We start from the raw sequence: 18,910 nt of genomic DNA on the forward strand, positions 1-18,910 counted from the left end.
AGAGAGAAAAAGAATAGAGTAAGTTAAAAGAAGGAGAGGCAAGGAGAGTAAGAGATAAAGAGTGAGACATTCTCCTAAATTTCTTAATTAAAAATATTCCTTTTACTTAAATTGTGCTGCCTACTCACCAAAAATCAAAAATCTTCCTTTTAAATGTCTTTTCCTTAACTGCAATGTTGAAAAAAATTACAGATAAAAGCACCTAGAATTGTAAAATTTCCATTTGCTGCTTCGTTCTTAAATTGATGGCTTCCAGAGTATTCCTTGAAGTCCTTCAATGGGTCAATGGTTATGGTAAAAGGAGCAACCATTGACAACTACCTTCCACCAAGAAATTAGCAACCAAGTGTTTCCTTGACTTTCCTAAACAGTTCCATTTTATCCCACCTAAGAGCCACAATCCCCTAGTGAAGTATCTCAATATTGTTCAATGCAAAATAAAATATTCTCCCTGAACTCTGTAAATTGTCCACTGCTACCAGGAAGACCCAAGAACTTGCCTTCCCTCTTAGGCTAAAACAAAAACAAAAACAAAAGCAAAGCAATGCAAACCATTTTCCCTAAAATCACTGATAATAAGTCTGAAGTGTGTCAAAATGGGTCAAAGAAATGACAAAGAATTTGAGCAACTTTATTCATGATTACTAAATAAGTTATGGGAAATGTTTAAAAGAAATAATTTCAAAGGGACTGTTGAGATTTGCAGCGACAAGTTTTTTCCCACCTTATTTGTATTCAATACCATAGGATCACACAGACAAAAAAAAAAAAAAATTAGACTTATACCTACTCCCAGTTATTTGCAGTTCCCAGTCTGTATTTAAAAGTAGGCTAAGGAAACATATTTTTACTGCTGCTTTCAATTTTCCTTAATCACTGGTATTTATTTTGCTTTAGTGCTTTGCTCTCTGACTTTCTGTGTGAGAGGTGCTTTATATACTCAATTTGCTAGTGAGCTATGAGATGAAAGGAGTCTTAATGGTGAGTTTGAACACTGTGGATTTTTATTTCTTTTATTTTTTTACAGTTGATACATATACAATTTCACCCTTAATTATCTATGGCTTATCCTGTCCATGGATCAATAAAGACATATATAAAACATGCTTGTACTAGGTAATTCTTCCAGAAAATTACACAATCAAATAGGTTGGATGGCATTTGTTAAAATACATTTAGTACTTGGTGTGAAATCTCTTCCTATACATAGATATTCAACACTATAATTCTTTTGTTTCTAACCACTTTACACGAGATTTAAGTCTTAGAATAGTTATAATTTTCCTTGACCCTCTTTAGAGCATTTTAGCTTATATCACCATGTTCTGAAGAGCCACACAATGTCCTCTTGGATTTTCTAAGCAATATTGTACATTTAAAAAAATGGTTTCCTAAAGATTGAAAGAAATATACACTGCTTGCAGCCCCAGCTTCTCCCAGTTGCTACAGCCACAACTCAAGTGTGCAGCTTAAGCAGCATGGATGACCAGAGACAGAGCCTAGGGACTCTATCCAGTTGTCCTATAAAACTCTAACTTTGTGTCTCACCTGCAGTGTGACAAGTTTCTAGTCGTGAATTATTGTAAACCAGGTTCCTCAGCATGGCCATGTTTGATGTTTTATCACTTTCCTAGTTCAATTATTGAAAGTTTGTCTTTATATGTTGTTGTTTGATCACTTGATTTTTTTAATGAGATGCCATGTTATTCATCAATCATTTATTTCCTATCCCTTTACTGTGGACCCAGAACCATGTTATGTCCTGTGGAGACAAAGAATAAGCTGTTGCTGTCAGAGAGCTTGACAATCTATAAGTGAGAAGACAGAACTGACAAAAGTGAAATCATTCCAGAACAGATTGTTTTAGAAGTTCAGAGAACTTCTATTTAAGACAATATTGAATGAAGGAAAAGAAATTTGATATGGGACTTAAGTAGGGATTGGGGTGGCTAGTGGCTCAGTTGGTTACGCATCTGTTTTCCGCTCAGGTTATGATCCCGGGGTCCCACGTGGGGCTCAGCGGGGAGCCTGCTTCTCCTTCTTCCTCACGCCCCCCTCCACCACCCTGCACGCGGTGTGTGCTCATGCACACACTCTTCTTTCTCTCTCAATTAAATAAACAAAATCTTAAAAAAAAAAAAGTTATAGGGATGAAAATGAGCAAGCCTGTTTAGAGGAGAGTGAAAGGACAAGGCTAGCTGGGCGCATGTCTCCTTTCCAAATATACATCACACACTTACCTCCCTCTCTTCCTTGACTTTGCTACCCCACAGAAGTTCACTCCTAGCTCTCCTCCAACTACAGTACCTGTGATTGGTCTCCTTACCAGGCCCTATCTACATGCATAGAGCTGACACAGTAATCCTTTTTCCCATTTGAAAGCAGATCATTTCAGTCCCCTAATCAGTCACCTTCAAATGACTCCCCAATGTACTAAGAATAAAAACCAAACTCCTTACTATGGACTTCAAGTCCCTGCATAATCTGGATCACCTGTACTCACTGATCGTCTCTTCAAACGCTCTACTCCTTGCTCACCATGCTCCAACTTCACAGCTTGTTTTGTTTCTGAAATCAAGATGTATGAAAAGTGAAGAACATAACGATGTTAACTTAGCGCAGTGCAGCTACAGTCAATGTTCTTCATTCAGGTTTCACAAAAACCCTGTCTAGAGGATATGATCCCTATTTTAAAAACAAAGACCCAGACTTCCAGAGTGCCTAAGACACAGTTATGTGATTCTCACAGTAATCACTCAAATTCATGTCTTTTTTTAAAATTAATTAATTAATTTATTTATTTGAGAGAGAGAGAGAGAGAGAGAGCATAAGCAGGGAGGGGAAGCAGAGGAAGAGGGAGAAGCAGGCTGCCTGCTGAGTAGGGAGCTGGTTATGGGGCTCAATCCCAGGACCCTGGGATCATGACCTGAGCCAAAGGCAGATACTTAACCAACTGAGCCCCCAGACATCCCAAATTCATGTCTTTTGAGTACCATTCTAAAGAGGAAAAAACAATATTTATAATTAATAATATATAAAATGTGGTGAGAGGCATGAGTGAAAAGTAATTTCAAATGTTAAAGCTTATACTAATGAGGAAATGGTGGTGTCATCAACTTGATAACTAGAAAGACCTGGGAAGAAGTATAAAAAGACACCTAAAGTTAGCCTCTTCTTAGAGGGTACACCAGCACAGATGGCTCCTACTCATGGCTTTGCAACAACACAGCCATGAGAATTTAGTTGAATCAGTTCAGGTCTCCAATGCCAAAATTCCTTCTCTGAAACAGAGATGGAAAATTTTTGTGATCTAGGGTTAGGGAAAGATCTCCTAGATACAACACTAAACGCATGATCCTTAGGAGGGAAAAATAATAATAATTGGGCTTCAACAAAAGAATTTATGTTCTTCAAGAGACGCTGTTAAGAAATGAAAAGGCAAGTCTCAGCCTGAGAGAAAATATTTATTAATTATATATTTGATGAAAAGACTTGCATCCAGAGTATATAAAGAACACTTAAAATTCAATAAGAAAATAGACAACCTAGTTTTGTTTTAAATGGGCAAAAATTTTGAACAGCAATTTCACAAAGAAGGATAAAAGCACATGAAAAGTTGCTCAATATTGCTAGTCATTAGGAAAATGTAAAATAAGAACATAATGGGATATGAACACACATCTATTAAAATGGGTAAAATTAAAGACTGATCATACTATGTGTTGGCCAAGATGTGGAGGTTTCAGAACTATCAGACACAGTTTGTGGGTAAAGCAAAATGTTATAATCACTTGAAAACCATTTGGAAATTTCTTAAAATGTTAAATATTCATCTACTGTATCATCCAGTCATTCCACTCCTAGGCTTCCTCCATACCCAAAATTGAGTCTATATCTATAAAAAGACTTGGATATGAATGTTCAGAAAATTATTTGTAGTAGCCATAAGTTGGAAAAACTGTCCATCAACAGATAAATAGATAGATAAATTGTGGTATATTTATGTAATGGAATATTATTTAGCAATATAAAGGAATGAACTGATAAAAGAAAAAAAAAAAACCCAGCATGGGTCAGTCTCAAAATAATTATGCTAAATGAAAGAAGCTAGATAAAAAGGGTACTTTTTTTTTTTTGTATGCTCCATACCCAACACGGTGCTTGAGCTCACCACCCTGAGATCAAGAATCAGAGGCTCTACCAACTAAGCCAACCAGTCACTATCATCAATTCAAGCAGCCCCTTAGTATTACCTAGCAAGCAACCAGTATTCAATCATTCCCTTCCTCCTCTTTTAGATGAGTTCTAACCTTTTCTTTTCTCCTCAAACCTTCAGTATCCCTATAGCCATTCTTACCTGTTGACTCTGTTTCTTCTTTCACTTAGAAAGGGAAAGAAGAAAGAAAGGTACAGGGAAAAGAAGGGAAAGGAAGGGAAAGGGAGGGATGAAGGAAGGAAAGGAAGAGGGAGGGAGGGAAGGAAGGAAGGAGGGAAGGAGGGAAGGAAGGAAGGAGGGAAGGAGGGAGGGAGGGAAAGAGGGAAGGAGGGAGGGAGGGAAGGAAGGATCAATTAGAACATGTAGAGGAAATGCCATAGGATGAGCCCTATCCTTGACAGACCTATCCCTCAGAGTCTGGGGACAACCTGTTACCTGATTCCATCCAATAGAATATGGCAGAGATGACAGATATTAACCCCTGATTATGTTGCTATATGGCAAAAGTGCAGGGATTTTGCAGTGTAATTAAAGGCTCTAGGGGCACCTGTGTGGTTCAATCAGTTAAGCATCTGAATTGGTTTCAGCTCAGGTCATGATGTCAGGATCATGAGATCGAACTCTCATTGGGCTCCTTGTTCAGCAGGGAGTATGCTTGAGGCTCTCTCTCCCTCTCCCTCTGTTTCTTCCCCCCTTTGCACACACACTCTCTCCCTTTCTCTCTCTCTAAAATAAATACGATCTTTTTTTTTTTTTTTAAGTCTCTAATCATTTGATTTTAAATTCGTCAAAGAAGAGATTACCCTGGAATCCTGGGTGGGCCTTATCTAACTAGGTAGGGCCTTTAAACCTTAATGATAATGTTAAGTGTTCTAAAACTTAGATCTCTTAGTGTTTGCCCAAATGAAACATTTATCAGAATTCATAAAACTCTATATTGAGCAGCTATTTAATTGTATTTAATTTTACATCAGTTTTTTTTTAATTAATGTTAAGACGACTCCTCTGCAATGGGATTCCAATAGTGGGGATTTAGACCCAATGAAAAGTTGAGTGATACAGATTATTTCCCCAAAATTACAAACCAGGCTACTGCTATAGGTACTTCCTTATAATATTATTTGTTAGGAAGAGGTACTGAAAGTGTTCTTCAAATGACACTCATTTTTCTGGTTTAATGAATGATCTAGTATAACCAAGGTATTCCTGAGTTTACCCTTACTTTGAAAAAGTAGAATAAATAGGAAGGATCAACTCTTTACTCACGCAATCTTTTCCAGATTCATTAGGCACATTTTTTTTAAAGGTGTTATTTATTTGAGAGAGAGAGAGAGAGAGCATGAACCAGAGGGTGGCAGGTGGTAAAGAAAGAGGGAGAAGCAGACTCCTTGCTGAACAAGCAGCTGGATATGGGACTTTATCCCAGGACCCTAAGATGGTGACCTGAGCAGAAGGCAGACACTTAACCAACTGAGCCACCCAGATGCCCTCATTAAGCATGTTTTAATAAGTATTATCTACTGCTTTTCTAGAGCCACAACACGTAGTTGAGTGGTTGCTATAGAGATGGTATGACCTGCAAAACCTAAAATATTCACTGAGGCCCTTTCCAAAAAGTTTGTCAACTTCTACTGTAGATAAGAGAACACGTTCTTTCTACCTCTGTTCTAAAAAGGAATGAAACCAAGATAACAGAATAAGATATGTATAAGAATATGATAAGAATATGATGACTCCATAGCTGATATGTATACACTTAGTAAGAAATCTAATAAACAATATTTGCACATTCTAGTTCAGCTAACAGACCAACACTTCATAGCTTACATTTAGATCAAAGCATTAAAATTAGCAATCGTTCTCTGAAGTAACTGAATGGTATCTGAAGTAACTGTCTGTGTGTCACAGGTTTTGTTGGATCATGAACCTGAAAGCAACTGTTGTCTTTCTGGGAATATCTTACATTCAGCACTCAGGGGCCTGGGTCCTAGTTTTACTCATTCCTTTTATGTCTACACTTATGGCTCTGATAACTCTTCATATGATGCACTGTAACCTGATTTATCAGCCAGAAAAATGTAAGTAAATCACAACTTACATTAATTTCTTGATTTTTATGGTTTTCTTGATCTACTCAATCCTCTTCATCTTTGATCCACTGTAACTTCTCTTTCAACTCACAGAATTTGTAGATTCTCCTAGGTATTATACTTGAAAGCAACAGGGTCTGCAAGAATATCAACAATCTCTAACTTGTTTTGGTTTTTCCTCGTTGAAAATAGTTTAATACTTGGGTGTTTTAAACATAAACAAAAGTAGGGAAAAAAATCATGTATGCCCTCTCAGCTTCAACTCTCATCAACTCCACTCAGTCTTTCCCCATCCTGCCTGGTAATTTTGAAGCAATAATTAAATATTACAGTATTTCTAAGTGAAAGAAGTCAGTAAGAGAAGGACAAATACCCTATGATCTCACTCAGATGTGGAATTTAAGAAAGAAAACAGATAAGCAGATGACAAGGAGGAAAAGAAAATACAGAGAAGGAAATAAACCATAAGAGATTCTTTTTTTTTTTTTAAGACTTTATTTATCTATTCATGAGAGACACACAGAGAGAGAGGCAGAGACATAGGAAGAGGGAGAAGCAGGCTCCATGCAGAGAGCCCCATGTGGGACTCGATCCTGAGACTTGAGGATCACTCCCTGGGCCAAAGGCAGACACTCAACTGCTGAGCCACCCAGGCGACCCACCATAAGAGATTCTTAAAAATAAAAAACAAACTGAGGGTGGATAGAGGGAGGTGGGTGGGCGATGGGCTAGATGGGTGATGGGAATTAAGAAGTGCACTTGTTGGGTTGAGCACTGGGGTGCTGTATGTAAGTGATGAGTCACTGAATTCTACTCCTGAAATCAATATTGCACTGTATGTTAACTAAAATTTAAATTTAAAAATTTTAAAAACATTATAACATTTCATCTGTGTGCATGTATGTCAATGAAAAACTTTTAAAAAAAACACATTCACAATGTCATTATTACAGACACACACGCACACACACACACACAATGAAAGAGAATTTCTCAACACAATTGAATATCTGCTCACTGTTAAGATCTCTGTTTCCATTTTTTAAATTTGTGTATTTTGTTTTGTTCTAATCAAATCCAAATAAGGTCCCTACATTCCAAATGGCAGATATGCCCCTTACATCCTCTATAGTCCCCTTTCATTTCTGTCTCTTTTCAAAAATTTTTAAAGAAATCTGTACATTCCACAGAGCATCTCCCATAGTCTGGATTTTGCTGATTGCAATCACGTATTGTCACTCAACAGGTGTTTCTCCTTAATTCCTGTTAATTTTCTGAAAAACTTAAATGCTTGATCAGATTAAGATTTTTTTTTTTTTTGGCAAAATTCCTTCATAGATGGTGTTACGTACTTCAACGAAGAGGTGTGATGTCTGCTTATCTGTTTTTACAGTATCAGCTGATGATTTCTGTCTAATTCCATACTCCACTTTGGTTGCAAGATGGTGGTAGTCTATAGTTATTCCTCCTTTATTACCTGAAATAATTCTATAAAGAGAAATATCTCCTCATTAACTATTCAGTTATACAGAGGTACAGTTTATATAAGAAGAAAACAAATGTTTAATTCTTTTCCCCTATTTTTAGACCTTCAAATTAATGAGTTGAACTTCAATATCGTCCATTGGCAACCTGTTAGTTGTTGTTGTTTTTTTAAACTAATATTATTAATTAATGGACTTAAAACCTTCAATAAGTTTCAGTCCACTGCAGTTATTGATGTTCAAATTATTCCATATTTGGGCAGTGAGGTCCTTTTCATGTTGGTGGCTGAGTCCTTCAGATAAGTCCTTCCGTTATCTTTAGTTGCTCTCTTGCTTTCTGATATGACAACAAACTCTGTGGTTATCATTTCCTTCCCTGAACTTGGAATCATCTTTTTTCCCCAAAACACTGTTTCCTTTTCACGTACATTGGTATTTAGAGACTATAATTTTGGCTCTGGGGACGCTCAATACTATTTAGTCTATCACAGTTTCTAGGCTTTTCTGTGCACAGAACTACAAAATGTAATTTTTTTCTGTCTAAAATAACATACATTTTGTAATATACTAATACTCTAATCAAAACCAATGCTGAAGGATTTTTACTTATCAAACTCAGATCCTTTTCTATTTCTTCCCGGGTCAACAATCCTGGTTCTTAAGGACAGCAATACATTTGCACATTTGCTGTATCTTTGACAATAACACCCCCAGTATGGTTGTTGAAAACACTTTCAAGATTCTTGCAGGGTTTTTTTTTTCTTTATGTTATAATCCCTAGGAATGCACACCACACTTACTGTGTTTTAAAGTCACTTATAGTTTTTCTTTGTCTGGTTAAGTCACTAACTTTATATACAATTAAGTGTATTTGTTCCATTTTTCTTTATACTTAGACATATTTTTAAAATTTAATTTAAAAAAATAAAATTCAATTTTTTAAAGACATGTGAACATTTCATGTACTAAAATTCATGGACGAAACAAAGTGTATTTGTATTCCTCTATCCTCTCCTATTCCCTTAGGTCTACACTTATATATTTTTAAGTAATTAAAAATTAAATGGAAGGATTCTATTTTTGAATAAGGGAAAATACTAAAGTTTTATATGCATATGTATATGTCTTCATGTATGCATTTTCTTCCCTCCTTATATAAGCAATAGCTATTATTCACTCTTCTCACCTGCTTTTCTCATTTAATATAACATAGGGATTGCCTCATGATTGTATATACAAAATATGCCCCATTCCTTTTTACAACTGCTTGGTACTCCATTGTGTAATGAACCATTGTCTATTTCACCAGTCTCATATTGTTGGGCATTTGGGTTGTTATTTTTTGCTTTTGCTATGTTAAGTAGATTCTAATAAACAGCCTGATGTAATCTTCTCTTTGCATTTTTTCCTTCACCTTAAGGATAGATTCTTAAAAGATTATTTAATCGAGTAAATTACCCATAATTTTGCTATATTTTGGCAAATTCCCTTCCATAGTATACCATGTTGTGTTTCCACCAAAAATGTATGAGAATGCCTATCTTGCCATAGTCTTTCCAAGAGTAATGTTGTGAAACTTTTGGATTTTTGACAGTTTGAGGGTGGACAGTGGCATCTCACTGAAGTTTTAATTGACATTTCTCTTATGAGAAAAGTTGAACATCTTTTCGTTGTCTAGAACAATTTGTATTTCTTTCAGTGACTAGTTCATACATCTAGTCCATTTTTTTCTATAGGACTGTGGACTTTTTCTTTCAGTTTTTGGAAGATTTTTCTGTATTGGAGATGTTAAAACTTTGTCTAATGATAAAAGTTGCAAATATTTTTTCTGACATAGGCAGAGGGAGAAGCAGGCTCCCTGTGGGGAGCCCGATGTGGGACTGGATCCCAGGACCCTGGGATCATGACCTGAGCTGAAGGTAGACACTTAACCACTGAGCCACCCAGGTGCCCCAAATTTGCAAACATTATTCCTCATTTGTCATATATCTTGAGTTTGATTCCTGTGTTATTTTCTACATGCAAGATTTTTTAGTTTATTTTGTCTTTTTTTTTGGGGGGGGTTAGGTTTAAAATAAAATTTATCAGTCTTTTCCTTAATTGCTTTAGATTTTGAATTACGTTAGAAAAGTTTTATTTACTCCCAGATTATAAAGATATTCACTCATAACTTTTCTATCAGTATTCATATTCTTTTTCTTTTTCTTTTTTTACTTTTGCATTTCTGACCCATTTGGAAGTTATATTAAAATAAGTTTGAGGGTGCCTGGGTGGATCAGTTGACTAAGCCTCCAACTCTAGATTTTGGTTCAGATCATGATCTCAGGGTCATGGGATGGAGCCCCGAAATGGACTCCATGGTCAGCACAGAGTCTGCTTAAGATTTTCTGTCTCCCTCTGCTCCTCCCCCTGCTTGCACACACTCTCTCTCTCTCTCTCTCTCTCAAATAAACAAACGAGTAAAATCTTTTTAAAAAATAAAATAGGTTTTAAGAGTGAACTCAGTTTTATTTTTTCCATATAACTACCAAATTATCCCAACTCACTTATTTAAAAGTCTGTATTTTCCCCACTATTTTGAGATGTCAGCTTCACTGTATACAGCATATTGTATTTCTGGAGTTTTTGCTCTGTTCCTGTGGTCAGTCTATTTTTATCTATCTTGTCTAACTCTAACCTTAATTTCTTATAATTTTCCTTTTACTACTATCAATGTCTTTACTACAACTACGATCACTAAGAGTGATGAAATGAGGTGTATTTTTACAAATTGAGTACCTTCACCAACATTACTTTATTCTCACCCCCAACCTGTGAAGTAGGTGGGAAGGGTACTGTGAGCTTTTATAGCTCAGATTCCATATGTTTTACTCTGCTCCTGTGGCAACTTCAGCACATCTTTGCCATCTGATCCACCATATTATGTTGCAATGATCTACTTATGAATACAGTTAGGTATTCCTGTGTCTTATATGGTAAATGCTCAGTGTTTGTTATTGGTAAACTGAGTGCAGAAACTGAGGCATAATTAAACTAAATGACTTACCAAGGACCTCACAGAAAATGGCTGATGTGGAACCAGAGAGCAGGCCTTATTTTTCTCAGGCTAGGTCTCATTTTATTTACTTATTTTTATGTTTTAAATTTTTTATTTAAATTTGAGTTAACATACAATACAACATTGGTTTTAGGAGTAGAATTCAGTGCTTCATCACTTATATATGACACCCAGCATACAGCTCCTTTTATCACAGCATAATCAAGAGTGTAGAAAATTTCATCCACAGGAGCTTCTGACCCCATTTCTCAGGACCCTGTAGTCTGTGGATCACAGCTAAGCAGTGCATATCCTCCTAGCAGGCTGTGGAATGGGTTCAATATGCAGAAAGGTATTTGAGGGATGGTCTTTGTCAGCCCCACATGGCAGAAAAAGAGAAAAATGTAAAGTACTAAATTTTATGGAAAGACAACTTCAGCTATTTCTGGAGTGTATAATTAGCACATAATCCTGGAATTTTGTGAATATATGTATTTATTACACATACATACATATATGTATAATTTTTAGATTTAAATTTTCTAAAAACTATTATGGCATCCATCCATTTGCTTCCTGATTTCTTGTTTGAGAACATATTTATCTCAATACAGAAGTATAATTCTTCATATTACATATTTTAACATATGATGAAGTAAACTGTCTTTGGAAAATTACAAGAAAAAAATATTAGTTGCAATTAAAAATATGACAGAAAATCTTCATGAGTTGTTTACTTTATACAACACTCCATAAAATGAATACTTCGCAGTTTTGAGTTTTGTTTTGTTTTCTATTTCCAAGTTATAAGATCACCCAACTATGATGAAGTGAAACTCTGTCTTCCCTCTAGCAAACTATATAATCCTTATTTTGGCTTCTTCCTCTCTGATGACTAAATTGGAAATTCCTCAAAGCTGTAATTCAAAGCCATAGGTGACCTTAAAGAAATGATTTTTTATATGCTACCTTTTATTTTAAGGTAACTTTTCAAATGTGGACCATGCATTCCATTATGTTTAGCTGTCAAGCACGGCCTTCATTTGCATTTCTTCCCACTGCTATAATTTTGAGAACTGGCAGGTGACCAAAGAAGAAAAAATGTGCATCTACCATCTAGAGTGCAATGTAGGCTTTTTTTATTATAATTAAGTAGCATAGATATTCATGATTAGATCAAGGTCAGAGGAGCAGAACATCAGAGCCAAGGACTTAAAGGTACAAAGAATAGAAAAATTGCTTTCTAAAGTTTTTTTAATAGTAATAGCTACAATCTTTAAGTTTTGCAATAAAACATTTAAAATAGCTCATCTGTTTTATTTTAAAATGTGCACGCCTGGTGTGTTTGCCATGCACATTTAAACTAGAGCTTGAAGTCTCGGTTGCATTTTCATTCCTTTTTTTTTTTTTTTTTCCAACTTCCCATTTCTGCTCCTGGTGCAGAAAAGCAATTTGAAAATTATAATGACAATGGATTTTTTTTAAACGGAGTCTACATGACACCCCAAATTATTTGTACAGAGGGCATGAATTTTCTATTAAGTCTAATGGATTAATCCAAGGAGGTGGTGTGATGTTTAGATGTCGATGTTTTCAACAGGATTATCTCTCCTGACATTCAGAGCTAACTCCCTGGTTTGATGGGGCAACTGTTGCTCTCCTCGGGCAGACAGATTACTGTACGATTCCTTTTCTTGCCCTTTCCAACTAGCTTATGATTCCCTCCCAGGCCAGCTGATCAGTTTAGGCTTACTATTTCCCCTGCTTTCTTTTCCCCTCTGACTTAAAACCCATATAGCACATTGTCCACTCCTTCTCAATGTCCTTGATAGTCTTTTTCTTTTCTCCTCTGATCATCTTCTAACTGATGCGAAACCCTAGGATTCATTCCAGGCACCCCATCTCCTCATATCCTTGTTTCTTAAGTAATCTCTTATCCCACTTTCAATGCCAGCTATGCACCAAATGCCCAAGTTCATATTGACCTCACCTTGAAACTCGTATATCCAACTTCTAGTTAACATTTCTTTTACCATACAAAACTTTTATTTTTTCAATTTGATACATTTCTACACAGTTTACCTCCCCTCTCCTATCATATATATACATTTTGAAATTCAGAGAGAAGAATTCTAATCAAATTTGTGGATTAGTCACATGTGTTTAATGCTACTTCTCAAAACGTCATTAAAATAAAAATACAAGGATGAAAAGGTATAAGCCCTCAAAAAGTGAAAAGGAAATAGGTTATTAGAAGACAAGAGCTCATACATTTCTTGAAGATGGGCATCAACATTTTGCCCTGCTTATCTAATAGTCCTCTTAAACTTAACCTGACCAAAACTCAACCCCTGATTGACCAAGCTCTAACCCAGCCCCTTTCTTGTTTTCTCCATCTCAGTGTAAATCACCAACATCCAGTTTTTTAAGGGAAGAATAAGTAGTCATCCTCAAATTGTCTCATTTCTTCAAACTCCCCCCACATCATAAAATATTGCTGGTTGTTCAAACACATATCCCCTGCTGTCCACTTCTCTTCATTGCTATCACTATGTCTAAGTTACCACTACCTCTTGCCCTATAGCAGCTTCCCTTCTTGTTTTCTAAAACCTATGATCCACACCACTACAAGACTTCTTAAATGTACAATATCCCCCCTCTGCATACAACTTCTTTTTTTTTTTTTTTTAATTTTATTTATTTATGATAGTCATACAGAGAGAAAGAGAGAGAGGCAGAGACACAGGCAGAGGGAGAAGCAGGCTCCATGCACCGGGAGCCTGATGTGGGAATCGATCCCGGGTCTCCAGGATCGCGCCCTGGGCCAAAGGCAGGCGCCAAACCGCTGCGCCACCCAGGGATCCCTGCATACAACTTCTTAATACTTTCCCATAACATGCAAGTCAGACCCCAAGCTTCTTACTTTAGCCTGTAAAGTCTGATTGATCCCTGACCAACTCTTGGACCTCACTTCCTTCAATATTCTTATTAACTGAGCTACTGCCTCATTGGCCTTTATGGATCCTGAACCTCTTTCAGCTTTTTTCTTTTTCTTTCTTTCTTTCTTTCTTTTTCATTTCTTCTTACTTTTTAAGAGATTTTTATTTTATTTTATTTGAGTGAGACAAATAGAAAGAGCATAAGCAGAGGGTGGGGGCAGAGGGAGAGAGACAAGCAGATTCCCCACTTAGCAGGGAGCCTGACCCTGAGCTTGATCCCAGGACCCTGAGATCATGACCTGAGCCAAAGTCAGATGCTTAACTGACTGAGCCACCCAGGTGCCCCTCAGCGTATTTCTACCCTATGACATGTCTCACATATGCTGCTTTCATATCTTTTGCCTACTTCTGGTCATTCAATCCTCAGTTCAATTTTCAACTCTTTCTGTAGTCTTCATACTCTATCCCATAATGAATGTCTATCTTATCGGTCCATTTTGTTTTCATCATTAAACATGCCTAATATTTTTCTGCTTATTTAGTGCCTCCCCCACCATAAAGAAAACTCGGGGATTTGTGAATCTTGTTCACTATTATATTCTCAGGACCCAAAAAGCCCTTGGCACATAGTAGGTACTTAATATGTTGAATGAATGAATGATTGCATTCACATTAGTTTGGAATCAATTATGTGCCCTCCTTGTCCTAGTAGCTAAAACTTTAGACCTCCTTCATGCTCAATCATTTCTTGTTCTTAACCATTTTGTTTTTGTTGCTTCATATTACCCTATCAGATATAATTTTATTTGTTTAAATATATTTATTTTTCAAAGTTGTATTCAGTTGAAGCTAGTGCTATTCAAAGCCTTGTCCATGGAACAGTGCTGATCAATGAACTGTTTGTTACTGGTATGCAACAAAATAAATACAGACACTGAGAAGAAACATGTAGAAATATTTACATAAAGTTAGATTTTATGTCTGTTTAATCTAATAATAAAAATGTCAGAACATATATTTTATATTTTATTTTATTCTCAAATAAGGTTATTCTTTAGGTATTACATTTTGCAGTATTTTTAAAATGTATTGACCATAATGGTTGAAACTTAAAAAAAAAAAAAAAAGGTTTTTTTTTTTAGCACAGCTAGTTTAAGAAGTAATAATCTAAAGATTTCTCTTTAGAAATAAGATGATAGGCACACCCGGTGGCGCAGCGGTTTAGCGCCGCCTGCAGCCCAGGGCATGATCCTGGAGACCCTGGATCGAGTCCCCCGTCACGCTCTCTGCATGGAGTTTGCTTCTCCCTCTGCCTGTGTCTCTGCCTCTCATTCTCTCTCTGTGTCTCTATAAATAAATAAATAAAATCTTTAAAAAGAAAAAATAGAAATAAGATGATAAAGATATTCAACTGTTTAATAAGATTACATATATCAATTTGCCATGCATTAAGAGCAGATGCTAATTCATCTTGAAACAAATAATGATTTGCTTAAACAAAAAAGAAAAAATGAGTTCAAAACATGTATTCAATATAAGTGCCTAAGTTTTAAAAAAAATAGTGGGGAAATTGGGGAGAATATCCTTGGAATTAGTCTTCCATGCTGTGAATAGCGATCATGTCATCATAAAGCCTATTTGAAAGCATAGAGTAAGTTGGATTAATGCCAGTAATAACCTTACCATCTACACATCCCTGTTTTGCAAAAGTTGAGCAGAGAGTAGGCTGATGAGCAACAGAGACAACATAATAAGGAAATGTCAGGAAGTTAAGCCTCCTAGCCCAGACCTGTTCAAATTCAGTCTCCAGACTGTTCATCAAGACATTCTCAGTTCTCATTTTACTAAAGTCTTAAGTAAACTAATTGAAATAGCTAAGAAAGTCTCATAATAGAGCAGTTCTTCCTGCAATAATAAAAGATGCCCCTATTCTTTCCTAATAGACATAGCACTCACAGGTGTTTCTGGGCCCTAGGCATTCTCATGCCTGGGGCTTTCCTCTGTGTCTGGCAATAGTGACTAAGAAGAGGCAATAGTGACCACAGGTATGAGCCTATAGGCGATGCAATTATTCCAACATACTTCCACTTGACCTCAACACACTTCACAGAGGCCACCAAAGGGCCACTGCTGTAATCATTCTTGGTCACTACCAATTTGGACTGGATTTGATTCAGTGACTTAGAGGTTAAAGGTTCCATATTCAATTACCAGGCCCCCCAGCTTCCTCAATTAATCAAAGGCTGACATAATAGGTCTATTACAACTCTTAAAAGAGATAAAATCAATATAATCACTCTATAACCATAAAAAATTTTTAATAAATATTCTTTATTTAAATATAAAAACCAATATTCAGTGGCACTTATATGAATTTGGTTAGAATGTATTTCAGGAAGAATTTTATTATGGGAAATTTGAACATAAACAAAATGACAATCAGATTATAACTTCAATTTCTATAGTGGCCTTCTCTGGGGGAAACCCAAACATTTTTACATTTATTATACCACTTATTCTGCAACCATGATTTTGTGTCTAGTAATTTGTGGGAGGATTTATTTGGTCAAGGGAATACCATGAAAAATTGTAACAATTATGGTGACACAGCTGTACTGCTAACTAAAAGGGGGGGGGGGGGGCTTATCTCATTGTATCAGGAAGTCCTAATGGAGTCAAAGAGAAGGTGGAATCTGAAAGATCATAAAAGAAGCAACAGTGAGGTTGCAAATCACAAGCAGCAAGTGACTGCTAACATCTGAAGCAATAAAATGCTTCGGATGCTGAAGTGACAGCCATATAAACCCAGATGAAACTACTGGAAAAGTCAAAAGCCAGCTAATCCAATCTGAACTTTTAGTGACACTATCAACATGTATAAAGTCATTTGAAGAGTTCAAAGTTTAACCTTACGTCTGAAATTCAAGGATAAAGTCAAAGCAGAGAATACATTTCGCTTCATCTCCATGTCAAAATAAGAAACCACCCTCTACCTGACAAGTGAGGATTATTTATATAACAATTTATATTAAGAAATAGTACTAGTTCTTTGTGTTACAACTGTAAAAGAAAGTTCTGGTTGTCTTACTCATTAATGAGTTAGACTTCTAAGAGATTGTGGAATTTCTTACTTTGGTGTTTTATTTTGTCACCTTTCTTCCCTTTTTAGTATGTTCCCATTGATCTTATCTTTTTCATTTTTTACATTAGCTGTCAGGCACCACCTTGGGCTGGTCATCAGGATGCCAGAACCCTTGTCAGAAGAGTGTTCCTTTGAATTCAACCCCTTGGGTGCTAAAACCTTCTCAGTCACTTTACTGCCCTTCATCCTTGCAATTGTCATCTTTCTGATTGACATCTTGGAAAATTGAAGAACAATTCCTTTACTAATACATAATATCTCGAATTACTTGCAGGTTGCTCCCTCCTGACAACCTTTGGGGTGTTTATTAATGCACTGAAAATATGCTGTCTGCACTATTGCAGTCTTGCTAGAGATGTGACAAGCTGGTTAGACCATGCCAAGAAAAAAAATGGTGGTTGCTACAGTGAGCTCCATGTGGAAGACACAAAATATTTCTTCACCCTTCTTCCTCTCTTCATTTTCCAGCTCCTCTACAAAATATGCATTATGCAGGTAAGGAAGGGTAATTAGCACTAACCCAAGAATAATAAAATTATCGTATGTGAACATTACAAGTAATTATTTATTTTCAGCCCATCAGACTCTCCTCACTGCCTAACTTTGTCAGGCAGTCATCCTATAAATGTTTTTCATCACCATAGGCTTTAATTTCAAAAGACAAGCGAGGTCAGGCAGAGGCATACCTGAGGAGCACCCAGTATGTTGTTTCTCTAGTAAAACTGGAAATGTCTTTCAGAAGATGTGGACGATATTTCAGAGTGCATAGTCACAAGACATAAGAGCAATACACGAAAATACAAGATCTATGGGCAATTACCCAACCTTTTTTCAGCCAAAGATTGGCCTTCCTCCTTCATTAAGCCTTTAAAAATTAGTACTAACATGTAACTAACTTGAATGATTTAAGTACCACCTCCACTGTATTCTTAAGTATATGTACTAATGAGCAAGTGATTTTTTTTCCCCACCCACCTTTAGTTCCTTGGTGAATCAGTGCCTGTGCTATGGAGAAATTAGAGGGAAAATAGCAAGTCCAAAGTACTTTTCATAAATAAATGTGATTTCAAAAAAAAAAAACAACTTTAATATGATAATTGTCAAAGACAAATTTATGAAGAAATATAAGTGATTATAAAGTCTTTGAAGAAATTCAGGACCATATTTGCTGCTAAGCCACAACTTTTAATTTAGAAGGCTAATGAGTAAGTTATATCCATAAATCTTAGAGCAGTAGAGCTGAAAAGAAATTTAGAGATTAACTTACTCAACTACTTCATTTGTTGAAGAGGAAACTGAACTCGGAAAAATTAAGTGATTCTGGAAGGGATAGCTAAGTCACATAGTTAATATTAGTGAAAGGAAAAACAAATCCACCTGCTGACTCTGAGGACAAAGCTTGCTCTAATAGACCAGGGGTCAGCAAATTACTGTCTGCAGGCCAAATCCAGCTCACTGCTTTTTTCTTTTTCTTCATGCCCTGCAAGATAAGAAGGTTTTTATATTTTTATATGCTTGAGAAAATCAAAAGAAAAAATATTTTATGACATGAAAATTACAACAAATTCAAAATTCAGGAACAATAAATAAAGTTTTATTGGAGCATAGCCATTCTTGTTTATTTGTCATACTAGGTCTCCTAATGCATGAAAACAATAGGACTGAGTATTTGCAATAGAATCAGTATGTGGAAACATTTTTTATCTAGAACTTTGCAAAAAAGTTTGCCAAGAACCTTTGCTATAAACGCTGCATGAAAGCTAAGTTAATTTAGCAAATTCAACTTCCCTCCTGACTCCACATTAGGAGCCAGCACAAAAACACAAAAATATAACCCATATATATGATCTTTAATATCATAAAAAATATTAAAAAGCAAAATTAATAGTAAGTACAAAATTACTAAGTGGTCCATAGCCAGCCTCAAACCTTCTGTGCAAATAGCTGATTCTTTATCTTCGTAATTCAGTGACACTTGCTATTTCTTTTGACTAAATTTGAG

The 18,910-nt window shown here is 36.0% G+C and overlaps 1 protein-coding gene across 1 annotated transcript in view; it reads left to right on the forward strand.

Annotated features, from left to right (window-relative positions):
• Positions 1-18,910, forward strand: part of SLC15A5 (solute carrier family 15 member 5) — a 130,413-nt gene that overhangs the window by 58,574 nt on the left and 52,929 nt on the right. Inside the window, exons 4-5 of the mRNA XM_072718795.1 lie at positions 6,125-6,294; positions 17,183-17,403. Coding sequence (XP_072574896.1) covers positions 6,125-6,294; positions 17,183-17,403 — 391 coding nt within the window. The remainder of the gene's footprint in view (positions 1-6,124; positions 6,295-17,182; positions 17,404-18,910) is intronic.

This window comes from Vulpes vulpes, chromosome 8, assembly GCF_048418805.1.
Source record: "Vulpes vulpes isolate BD-2025 chromosome 8, VulVul3, whole genome shotgun sequence".
Taxonomy (NCBI): Eukaryota; Metazoa; Chordata; class Mammalia; order Carnivora; family Canidae; genus Vulpes; species Vulpes vulpes.